Source organism: Eulemur rufifrons, chromosome 19, assembly GCF_041146395.1.
Source record: "Eulemur rufifrons isolate Redbay chromosome 19, OSU_ERuf_1, whole genome shotgun sequence".
NCBI classification, from domain to species: Eukaryota; Metazoa; Chordata; class Mammalia; order Primates; family Lemuridae; genus Eulemur; species Eulemur rufifrons.
In genome coordinates, this window is record NC_091001.1 from 114,723,664 (window position 1) to 114,735,956 (window position 12,293).

At 49.7% G+C, this 12,293-nt stretch overlaps 1 protein-coding gene across 5 annotated transcripts in view; it reads left to right on the forward strand.

The window, feature by feature from the left end:
- MYT1L (myelin transcription factor 1 like) overlaps positions 1-12,293 on the forward strand; it is a 425,635-nt gene that overhangs the window by 361,293 nt on the left and 52,049 nt on the right. For all 5 annotated transcript variants that reach the window (XM_069495366.1, XM_069495367.1, XM_069495363.1 and 2 more), the window contains 3 exons: positions 254-490; positions 2,169-2,290; positions 3,159-3,227. In XM_069495366.1, coding sequence (XP_069351467.1) covers positions 254-490; positions 2,169-2,290; positions 3,159-3,227 — 428 coding nt within the window. The remainder of the gene's footprint in view (positions 1-253; positions 491-2,168; positions 2,291-3,158; positions 3,228-12,293) is intronic.

Genomic DNA, 12,293 nt, shown 5'->3' on the forward strand with positions numbered 1-12,293 from the left:
TAGATAGTAGAGAAAAATACATGGATGAATGGATGGATCCTCCAACCAATTTTGCAGCTAAACCTGGGACAGCAGAGAAGTCCTAGCGCTCCATGTCAGACTCCTCAGGGGCTCGGGTAAATGTCACAGCAGTGAGGAGTCCTGGGACCGAAGTCTATGCCGGCTGAAGGCAGGACTGTGGCCTGCGAGGACGGACCGGCAGAGCTCCCAGAAGGTCAGGCCAAACCAAGTCACCACGTCTTTCTGCCGACAGAACCCTGACATGGAGGTGGATGAGAACGGGACCCTGGACCTCAGCATGAACAAGCAGAGGCCGAGGGACACCTGCTGCCCCATCCTGACGCCCCTGGAGCCCATGTCCCCCCAGCAGCAGGCGGTGATGGACAGTAGGTGTTTCCAGCTGGGCGAGGGGGACTGCTGGGACCTGCCCGTCGACTACACCAAGATGAAGCCCCGGAGGATAGACGAGGACGAGTCCAAAGAGATAACGGTAGGTCCTTCCATTGACCCTGACCCGTGTTGACTGCGAGGCTCTAAACTTGGGCCCCGGGTAAATGAAAACACCTTTGACACACAGCCTAAGAGAAAATAGATTTTCTCTTTAAATATGACCTTTAGCTGACTGAGACTTAGAAAACATTTTTTTTTTTTTGACTCAGAAGAGATTTGTGACAGCATTGATTTGCATGAAACAAACTATTACTCTTTTAAATGATAAATTTCATTTTCTAACAAGTATGTTTTGTCACAAATGATTTCTCTAAGAACGTGTATAAGTGGCACACCGGTCCGTTTTCTCTCGGTGACCTGTTGAGGCAATACAGGATTTGCTTTGCAGGTAGAGAATTATAATCTATATAATATATATTATATATACTTCAGTGGTTAACTGGGTGCTATTAATTAACTAGCTCTTTGGTGCTAAGGACAGTGTCTCTTCTCTAAGAAACCTGAAGTGTTTAGAAGACTTTACTCAGCCTTGAATAAATTATTTTAATGCAATCACCTAAATCTTTGTTTACAACAGTATTACTAAAACACCTATGCCAAGACCATATTTTTGATGTAGTTACAATTTACATATTCAAGTTATTAAAATAGATATAATAGTCTTGAGGCTTTGAAAAGAAATGAAAAAAACATTCTTTATTCAACTGACTTTTTCTTTAGTGTTCAGGTCTGAAAATTGTGACATCTTTATTCCCTGCAAAATAAAAAATGTTTCAGTACAAAAGGGAGCCGACCATCAAAGCAGCAGCGTCCTGCAGAAACAGGAGCTCCCGTGGACACGGGCACAGGGCACCTGCTCACGAGCCCGTTGTCTCCACCCTCCAAGGGGATTTCAGTACCGGTCACTGTGAAACAGAAGCAAATCTGAGCAGCAAGCTAAACTTCCAAGTATTTTTTTCTTTAGTGCAGTGTTAAATCATGACTACAAAATAAGGCAGAGAAGTTCAATCTTGGAATTTATTTTAATTACAATTAAGCCCTCGTAAGACGACAGAGTGTTTTCCTGTCGTGGACTGTCAGGAACGTCAAACCTCGCTGTCCTGCAGGGACCGAGGAACACGCTTGCTCAGCGTTGCCATCTGCAGGAACCTCAGGGTCACTGCACTTGGACACACTTTCCCGAAAAGAAAAATGCTGCACAAGAAAAACTGAAAGTTCCAACACTCATCTAAGCTGGTCTTCCATTGCCTTGAGTCTCAAAAGCAAAAGCACATACCTGCAAAGTACTTACCTTGATTGGTAAAAATGCCATCCTAAACTATTTTTAGGTACTGTGTTGAATCCTTGCAGGTCGGTGTGGGAACTGACAGCCAGACACAGGTGTTTACTGAGTGTGGGATGAGAAGACCAAAGTAAAAGTGGGCTCTCTGGTGGCCAGACCCTTTGTGTGTCCCTGTTGTGAGTGTGGCCAGTGAATATTGAACAAGGGCCCGGACCGCTGGCGGGTGACCATAATTTGAGAAGTTCAGAGCAGGTGATGGGAAGTTCAGTTTGCATTTTCAGAAGGGGCTTTATCGGGTCAAAGATACACAATGATTTTAACTGGGTAGTAGGAAGAGGTGGGGAAGGTAGAGGTGGCCACCCCAGAGCCACGAGCCACCTTGTCCCGTCTGTGCTGGGTTTCCACCTGTGGCGCTAAAGCTCTGCTTTGCCTGCAGCCGGAAGAGCTGGACCCGTTCCAGGAGGCTCTCGAAGAAAGAAGGTACCCGGGGGAGGTGACCATCCCGAGTCCAAAACCCAAGTACCCGCAGTGCAAGGAGAGCAAAAAGGACTTGATAACGTAAGCATAATGTGAGGTGAAATTGTGACTTTTCTTAATTTTCCCATTCTTTGGCTTACTTTTAAAAGCCGGGTCTGTATATGCCTTGCCGTGGGAGCATGCGACCTTCGCAGCACAATGTCTCAGGCTGCGGGTCCCGCAGAGTGGGAGCTGACTGTGCACTTGCTTGTCCGGGACGATGCTCTGTCGTACGGAGGCGTCATTTCCATTTAACCCTGTGCATTTGCGGCTTCTCTCCAGGGTGCTTAAATCCCCTTGCAGACATTGCAGCTAAACTGGAAACAATGAAACTTTTTTAAAAGTTTTTTTAAAACATACTTACTATTCTGGCTGTTCTTGTTTTTGTCTGGTGGCAGATGTCCAACTCCGGGGTGTGATGGGAGTGGTCATGTGACTGGTAATTACGCCTCACACAGAAGGTGTGACTTCATTTTTTTCATGGTGGATTCTGTCTTTTCAATTTATTGTTTTCAGCTTACCTCAACAATGCTGTCAAAGTAAAAATGTTGAATTCTGTGTCAACCCTTTAAGTGCTATATGTTGACCTTCAAAAGCATGCTAATTTATGTGTTGTATAATGTCTTTTATTTTCAAACAAACTACCTAAATTTGCAAAGTTATTCTTAAATATTTATACCAAAGAGCATAAACATTTTATCTTATTTTTAAACAATTGCATATTAACAGAAATATCTTCTTGAATTTATATTTGAACATATTCAGAGTTAAATGTACAAAAAATTCAATATACAGCACTTGCCCATTGCTTTTCTGCATTAAACTTTTTAATTTCAGTTTTTATGTTGTGTTTGTTCGGGAGCTCAGCCGCTTAGAGGTCACTCACCCGACTTCCTGGCCTGTCTTACAGTCTGTCGGGCTGCCCGCTGGCTGACAAAAGCATCCGGAGCATGCTGGCCACCAGCTCCCAAGAACTCAAGTAAGCGTTAATGGAAACCATTCTCTTTTAAAAACGTCTTCTCTCAGTAGTTCACAAAGAGTGATGTGTCGTTTGAAAAGAAAACTGTCTGTACCAAAAATGACCTGTGCTCATCAGTGCCCAGATCCAGCACCCACAGCCGGGTTCTCCTGGGGATTTTAGCCACTTCTCCAGACGACCCGGCCTGCCTCCCTCCCTTGCATTTACCCTGGGTTTTCCATCTCATACCCTTTCTGTCTCGAGTTTCCTAGAGCACGGGTGTTTTCAGAAGTGCATGCATACGAAAGGGAAGTTTTACAGTTACTCACACTTGTAGGAAATGGTTGTAACTTAAAGAATCAGAACTGATATTTTTAAAGCCAGAAGTTAATATGATTATTTAGAACATAGACACTTAAATAGCACTCATGATAAAAATCTACCATGATTGTAGCTAATCTGCTAAATGCACTGTGGTCTTAGTTGTCAACACTCTTCAGGACAATGACAGCTCGCAGTTCAGGAATCCGTGTAGTCCTGGTCCTCAACTGCCCACAGAGACACACACATCATTCTAAACTTTACCCCCCTCTCCTCTGTGCCTGTAATTTTTAAGAGTAAATTTGGGAAAATGGCAAAACCACCTACATTTATACCACCAGACTGAGGTTTTCCTTCTTTCTATGTAGATGTCTATGTTCAGGTCCTAGTTAGGTTTTGAAAGAAGTCGGTAAAGTTACGGAAAGTGTAAGGAAGCCTTCAGACTCCAGTGACACAGACACTCAGGCAGATGCGAGGGACGCGGCGAGAGCTGAAAGACTTCCGCGGCGCGGGGAGAGCCAAGGGTCCCCACAGTAACTGTTTCTAGTGATCCGACAGAGCTGCCGTTACGTCAGTTGCTTGGTTTTCATTCTGTGTGGAAAAGGCTTTAGTGTCCATGCAAGAAGGTGATGTTTCCAACCCACATTTGGTTCTTGCCCGGCCACCCTGCCCCGACACCCAGCCCCGACGACACACCAGACCCTCAGCGAGCGCAGGTTCTGTTTCACCCCATGTCGTTTCTTGCAGGATCCCTGTCCAAGGCCCTAGAGCCATAGATCACCTGCTCATGTTCAGTGACTTCCTGAACTAGCTCTTGCGCCACGAGACTCTTGGAATTCTCTTCGTGGAATGTCACACCTGGAGGGCTTCCTCTTCCTTAACAGCTCTAAAGTCTGTGGCGTCACCCGCAGCAGTGCCTGACGGACAAAGTAGCCCTAGAGTCACGAGACGGACAGCAGTAGCAACAGCAATTCGACCCGCTCTGTCCAGGGATCTCTTTTATGGCTTGAAACCACATTTCCCTCCCGGTCAAAATGTGACTAATGCACTTGGAACTTGGCCAGCACATCAGAGCATGGCGACATCCCTTTGACTTTCTTGATGAGGGCACCTTGCAGAAGGCTGGCTCACCCCCAGCTCCGGCAGGCCAGCTGTGAGCAGGAAAGCACCTTCGCACAGCTGGCATCTAGTCCCACTTCTGCCCGGGCAGGGTCTCAGACCCCTCCGAGACCGTCCTCTCCTGAGGGGCTCAGCTTTCCTTTCTTGCATCCCTTAACGTTGGGCTTGAAAGTCTGTGTTGGTCTGAAATTCCGAGCAGACTTGCTGTCTCCAGTTCCAGCACGTTCTTCTTACCTCCCTCCACTGCGAGGCGGTGCGGTGGTCTCAGCCTTGGCGTCACCAGCCGGCAGCGCTGGCTCTCCGTCTTCTAGGGTGGGGGAGGGCTGCTCGGCCCCGCCCACGCTTTCCCCGCCTGTCCTGGAGGGGGCCCGTGTCTTCCAGAAGGCGGGTGGTCTTGTCCTAATTTGGGGCTGATCTAAAAGCCACGCCCATTTCTAGACTTGTCTTTGCGAGACGTAAGTCCCGTCTTGATGGAGCCTCTCTGGGGAATCCAAGCTTCACTTGTTTTCTGAAAGGGTCGTTTCTAGTGATGGATCTTCAGAACTACAGATTTCAGTTAAACATTAATGTTTCAGTGACCCATTTTTACTTGATGCTGTGTCTTTCCAGACAGAGGGAACCATAGATGGTGACGTTTTCCTCGCCCCTTAGCCGGCGGTGCCCTCCAGCCTGCACTTGGTCCTCGTGGTCAGCGCTCTGCCGGCCGCTCTCCCCGGCTCTGCCGGCCGCTCTCCCGGGCAGCGGGCGTGGACCAGCCCCTGTGGCGGTCGCTTTCTTTGGGACGACTCCCGCATGTGCCTTCTCAGTGTGACGCTCCCTGTGCGCGTGTTTCAGGGCCTGGGCCACGTGCTCCGCAGCAGCAGCCTCCCTGGCTGAGCACGCGGCGCCCGCTGTCCGCTGCTCAGCACCACGCTCTCTGTTTCTGCGTACAGACGCATGTAGAACGTGTACAGACGCATGTAGAACGTGTACAGACGCATGTAGAACGTGTACAGACGCATGTAGAACGTAGGCCCCAATGACCGCAAACAGTTCTTCTCCGCTATGCATCAGCTAGCAGACAGAATTTTCTGGAAATCTTCGTGTCAGTTCCAACACTGAACTTTGACAGTTGGCCATTCACAGGACATTCTTGATCACGGGCAAGACAGATTCTGCCAGATAAACTCTGGGTCTGGGGTCCTCAAAGCTCTTAGGCGTCTGAGATAACACTTTGCTCAGTCCCTATGTGGAGTAACACACGTGGGATATTCTTGAAGAGAAATCAGTAATTTCATGTTTAATTCTGTACAACATGTAAACTGAACATGTGTTGAAACTTAATGTGCATATGGCTCTTGCACAAACTTTGGAACTATTGCTGTTTCTGTCCTCTGGTCCATCTGACGTAGAAAAATAGCTGAGCGGCTCGGAGGTGAGGCGGGAACCCGAGGGGTGAAAGGGCCCCCGGTGGAGGCGGAGGGCGGCGTGGGGGCAGCTCAGAGCCCCTGGGCCTCGCGGACCCTCTCGCGCAGACGCTGCGAGGCAGAGTCCTGGTTACACGGCACACCCCCTCCGGGACCCCCTGCAGGCCCAGGGCCACCGTAGGGATTACCTGGCTGTGACATTCCTTGAGACCATAGACCAAAAAGCAAAAGAGAATAGAAGTGTGGAAATTAAAGTGGCTTTTTGGTAAGAAATCCTGCTCACGTGAACTCTGATTCTAAAGAGAAGTTTCTTCTCTTAAAATTTCATTTGCTAAGTTTCCCTGAAAGCAGCAAGTGGAGGAACTTGCAAATCATATCACATCAGCCTGTTTTTTTCTTTTTAAGGAACCGTATTCTCCCCACCAGGAATTCTCTTTCCTGCTTCCAGATGCGTGTTCGCTGGCAGGCACGAGGACGATGTAGGTGTCTTAGCCATCTCAGGAACCAATTTAAGCCAAATCAAAACTGATTTCAATCAGAGGCAATTAGCTCTTAAAATGGGCCTGCAAATTGGCTTTCATTTATACTTTGGTTGGGCAAATTTAGATGCCTCCTTATTATTCATATCTTTACCTTGTCATACCACAAGTCCTGTCATTAGCGTGACCCCATTCAGGAGGAGGACTATTAGACCACTGTGATTTAATCACCATGGGGGGGCGCTGCTTTTTGGTTCCCCGCCCTTTAGAATGTTCTCTTGCATTCTGCAATCTCTATGTGCATAACCTAGGGATTTTTAGCTTAGGCTGCAGAAATTTAGCCACATGTAACATAAAACTTTTTTAACCAGGTTACATTTATTTTAAAATAAACCGTAAATCAAAGAATTAAAAATTTTAACTTGGGCCAAGATATTACTGTTTGCTAAAGGCCACTTAATTTGGGGACATCCTGGGTCTCACTTTTCAGCTGTGAATGTAGGGGTGCAGGACGGGCGTGTGCCGGGGCCGACGGCCCCACTGTTGGGGTGCGGGGTCCCTCCGCTGAGGGCCCATCAGGCCCTGAGAAATCACCCTCACTTCTGTAAGCTTTTGCTTTCAGTTTCCATTGGTAAATCCGCAGAAGTTTGCAGATTACAAGTGCCTGGACTGGGGTCTGGTTTCTTTAGTAGACAGCGCATTTGCTCATCGGGAGGGTGAGTTGACCTCGGTGTAAACTCTGCTCCTCCAGGACAGAAAGTCCCGTGAGACTCGCCGCGCTGGGAGGGGGCTCACCCGGGGCCTTTCGCGTCACGGTTACCCTCAGGGACTCCTCATTTCAGTAGCAAAGGCGGTTTCATCCGGCAGCTGACCCAGCACCCCAGAGCGCCTGGGCGCACCAGCGTCTCTGGGCGAGGGGGGATCCTGGGGTGCAGGGGTGTCGGTCCCTCCCCCACACAGACCGGGGGCCCCGGCCAGCTCTGCCAGGCCACTGAGTCCCCCCGACTCCATGGCGGCACCTGCTTGTCCTGAGACATGCTGCCTGTAGGGTGCCTGGCGGTGGACCCAGCGCACACGCAGACCGCCACCCTCGTGAGAAAGGCGGGAAGGCGCACGTAGACCCGTTTTACACGTGTGGGAACTGAGGCCGCTCACGGACAGGCACGGACGGTAGCGGCAGTGAGAGGCTGGAGCTGAGCTTTTCCTCGCATCCCACTTGCTCTTCGAATTCCCGCCTCCTTGGGTGTCTTGTTTTGTCACCAAGAATCAAGGGTTTGCGTGCAACTAAGTTTAGCTTGGCTGTGACCACACATGCAGTTGTTTTCCTCCCAGGGCTGGCCTCGTGCGGTTTTCTTGTAACCCACTCGGGGAGTTAAACTGGGGTCAGCCCAGGGCGGGTGAGCTCCCACATTACGTCACGTCGGCATGGAAACCTGCTCGCAGGCATTTCTCACAACCAGCCAGGTGCACTTTGACCTTGCGCCAGCAGAGACCCAGTTCTACCACTGACATCGCAACGTCCGTAAAAGTTTACAAAGTTTGCACTACAGCATTTTGTTTAAATACCTACCAAATACAGCTTGTTCCAGATATATTTTTATTTTGTCATAATGAGTAGAAACAATTTTAAAATAAGCTCGATACGGGAAATACAGTTAAGCATAATATATTAATAGTAAAACTTCTAAAATAGGAATGTTCAGGGCGACTCCAGTTACACACACACACACAGTGTACCTACAACCAGCAATAACCGAAGCTGGCCCCCCAGGCCTCAATTCATTGCCTCCTTGTTGAGGGAGGGGACCAGGAAAGCCCTGGTCTTCCCTCTGTCCCGGGGGCACCGTCATTGACGCCGTGCCCAGCAGTGGCCTCCCAGGTGGGGAGGGAAGCAGGAGCTGGGCCGTGTCTCCGATGTCTGTTCTCGGAGCAGAATCCCGCTCGGGGTCCGTCTGAGCTGTACACCCAGATCGTGAAGTGAGTTCCAGGTGTCCACGTTTGGGTTTGGCGCTCTATCTTAATTACCTTAAACTAACTATATCCACACACAAACCGACCAAAACCAAACTAAACAACAACAAAACTTCATTGTTTAATTAACTCTATAAAGGGATCTGTGCTTTATAAAACATTTATAAAGTTCTCTAGCAATATTTGAAATGCAATTTAGGTTTGTTTGTTTACGACTCACCATCATCAATGTTTTGATTCAGGTTGTATTAAAATTCACAATAGAAATCAGACTCAGGTAATTAAAGAAAGGCAAGAGGTGGAAACACTTAAGTTTAAATGGTCAAGATACATGATTTTTCATGCAGAGATTCTTTGTGCAAAACGAAATAGAGAGCATCAACTTTCTGGTGAGAGGGGTGTGTCGTGAATTTCCTCTGGGCCTCAGTTCCCTCATCTGTGACGGGGATAGTACTGACAGCGGCTCATGGCAGACAGGCAATAAATACTGTTGTTACCAGTGGCAAAGTAACTTGCCTTGTGAAAACATTGGCCAGAACTCAAAGGAGGGAAATATAAGTGTTGAATTGATATTTACCACATGACTTTGCATCCTTTGCGTCTTATGTCACAGAAATGAGAACAATAATTCACTCAAAAACATTTTGAGCTTGGGAATACTTTACATCGAGGCCTTTAATTGAAAAAAGAAAAAGGAAAAGACACTGGGAGAGTCACGCTTTGAGGGTGCGTGGCGTGGAACAGCCCTCTGGGCCCTTCCTACCCTGTGCGCGGCGGGGCCGGGGTGCGCCGGGGCAGGGTACGCCGGGGGCTCGTAGCTGCTTTTGTTGTACTTGTCAGCGCTCCGCTCCGTGTGTGCGCTCATTCGAACACGCATCAGAAACTGCCCTGGCTGCCTGGGATTGTCTCCATCTCTGTGTCTTCTGGGAAAGATGGACGATTTGGGGACCTGAAGCTCCCTGGCCCCCCAGACGAAGCACAAACCAGGACAGGACATTCTCAGAGGGATCGAAAACTGAGCAATGTTTCATTCGTTCATTGTTTCCAAAATATCTAATCAATGCCCAGAGATGAGACACAAATTCTGCCTCCGAGGACCCCTGGTCAGTTGTTTAAAGCAGACCAAAAACAAATACGTGTGCGTGTGTCCACGCAGGCCTAGGGGACCTGTGGCCTCAGGGCCACGTGTGGCCTATCTGGATCCCTGAGTGAGGCTCCTTGACGAAATCCAGATTTTACGGAACAAATCTTCTTAAGAAAGGGATTTGTTCTGTGAAATCTGGATTTAGTGGAGGCCACACTTGGGGATCTGGAGGGCCACACGTGGCCCTGAGGCTGAGGTTCAGCCACGAGGAGACACACACAGCCTTACTGAGAGCCAGGGCAGGGGAGGCGTCTGAGAACCAGGGAGTGTGCGCAGGTCTGGGAGGACGGCTGGAGCCGGCCTGGCAGCGGGTGGAGAGGAGAACGCAGCCCAGGAGCGAGGGCACAGACACGGGGGCAGCCCGGGAGCGAGGGCGCGGACACGGGGCCGGCCCGGGAGCGAGGGCGCGGACACGGGGCCGGCCCGGGAGCGAGGGCGCGGACACGGGGCCGGCCCGGGAGGGAGGGCGCGGACACGGGGGCGGCCCGGGAGCGAGGGCGCGGACACGGGGGCCGGCCCGGGAGTGAGGGCGCGGACACGGGGCACAGAGCTCTGCTGACCACAGAGGCCTCGCTCAGCCAGGGGCACCGCAGCCAGCAGGACAGCAGGGACCCGATGCTGACGTGCTCCTGAGGACTGTGGACAGTGTCCCCAGGCTCAGCGGGACCAAGGGGGCTATAAGCAGTGGCCTGGGATGGTCAGGACCCGGAGAGTGGACCTCAGGGAGGAGGGCCTGGGGAGGGTCCCTCCTGGGGTTTCTCTGCCCGAGGGGAGCGGGCCCTGCAGAGGGCGGGGACAGGGACGTACCTAGGGCACACTGGGCCGGAGAGCAGAGCACCCGATTCGGGGTCAGTCAAAGCAGGGGGGGCGCACAGAGGCCCCGCGGCTTGGCCTGGGCCAGGTGGCTGCGGGAGGCGGTTTCCAAACTGGAGGCCACCGTGCCGTGTCTGCGAGAATGTGCTGGAGCCTTCCGTGTCCGCGAAGCCCTGGCCAGGCTGCCCTGGACGGACAGCGCCTCTCCTTCACGGGGGCCAAATTTGTAAATGTTTCCTTTATATCTCATTTTCCATTTTCATGAAAACGAAACGAAACATGATGAATGTAGACAAGACACCCCATCCACAGTCAGTTTGAAACTGTGAAAGTCTCCTCTGGAACTTTCTAGTGTGGCCTTGCTCCTCCGTCGCTGTGGTGGAGAATTTTGCTGAGCCCCGGCCTCGGGGGAGACGGTCATTCAGGGGCGGGCGGACTCGGTGCACCCTCGTCACATGTCATTTCATCTCTAACCTGCCAGACTCCCTGGCTTCCCGAATGAATTAATTCGTTTAACCACTTCTGCATTCGTACCCTAAGCCATTTAAAAAGCAGTTTGCCAGGACTGTGGCGGAACTTAGCGACGAGAACTCCGAATTCTCCCTGAAGTTGGAGGTTAATTCTAACTCCCAAAGCCAGCTTTGTACGGCTTTTTGTTTTTTATTGTGACAAACTTTGGGAACACTTTATATTTAGAATGAGGTCAAAAGGAAGATTCGTCTTGTGAAATATTTCTAACTATTCTAATCTCTCATTTCAAAATTATGAAACTTTAATACAGACATCAGAAGCTACGGACTGATAGTTTACTTTCGAGCAAATAAAAGATCATTTATCATCAAATTAAATGTAAAATAATACATCTTCTGAAAATAATTTGAAAATGATTCTTTGAATACATTAATTTTTTAAATCTTAGATTAGTTGCTTTTTTAAATATATGCACAGCATTTTTGATGCATGTGAACAAAAAGGAAAATTCATTTTCCTTACAATTTCAAGTACTGAAATTTTAAAGGTTTTTAAATATATAACTATTAACCTATATATGATAAATTTATACACACACACTGTTTTTGCTGTTGCTTGGCCAGGATTCAAAGCCAGACACACGCCCCTGCATAAGACATGTCAGGCTGAGTTTTCTTCCTGTCTCACTGCCGGCGGAATTTGGCCTCTCCCAGGTGTTGGGAATCCGGCCCCATTTCTCCTGCGTCCAGACACGGGCTCGCGGTGGGCTGAGAAGCAAGTCTTCTGTGATGGGGGGGGGGGGTCTGCCCAGTAGGATGAGGCAATATTGGCCTTTAATTATAAATTTGAGGTTTTAATCTAGTAAACACTTCACTAATTTATAGTTCCCTGGAGCAAAATGAACAAAATTGGAAATAAAGTGGATGTTCCCGTTGGGAAATTATTGACAAGGATTTCGGAGGGCTTTTTTCCTGGCAGTTTCAGGAGCGAGACCCGTTCTCCCCAGGCTCTGTCTTGAGTGAAGGGCTGTGTGGGGCCCCCAGGGCCTGCGCTGAGCGGGGAGGGCGGGAGCAGGAACCCACAGGCTGCACCCCCAACACCGGCCCCCGTGTTCCTTCCCAGACACCATCTGTGATCTCGGAGGAGTGGCGATTCAGCGAAATCACATCTCATCTATTCCATTTTTCTGTTGCATTTTTATAGAAAGAGCGCTGTCCTGGGCACTAGTGAATTCCATTTAACTGTGTTTGAAACATCTCCGGGTTCTGCAGGTGCACCTCCCTGCGCCTCCCCGGGCCTCACTGTGCCTCCCAAGTCTGACTGTACCTCCCCTGGCCTGACTATGCCTCCCCTGGCCTCCCCG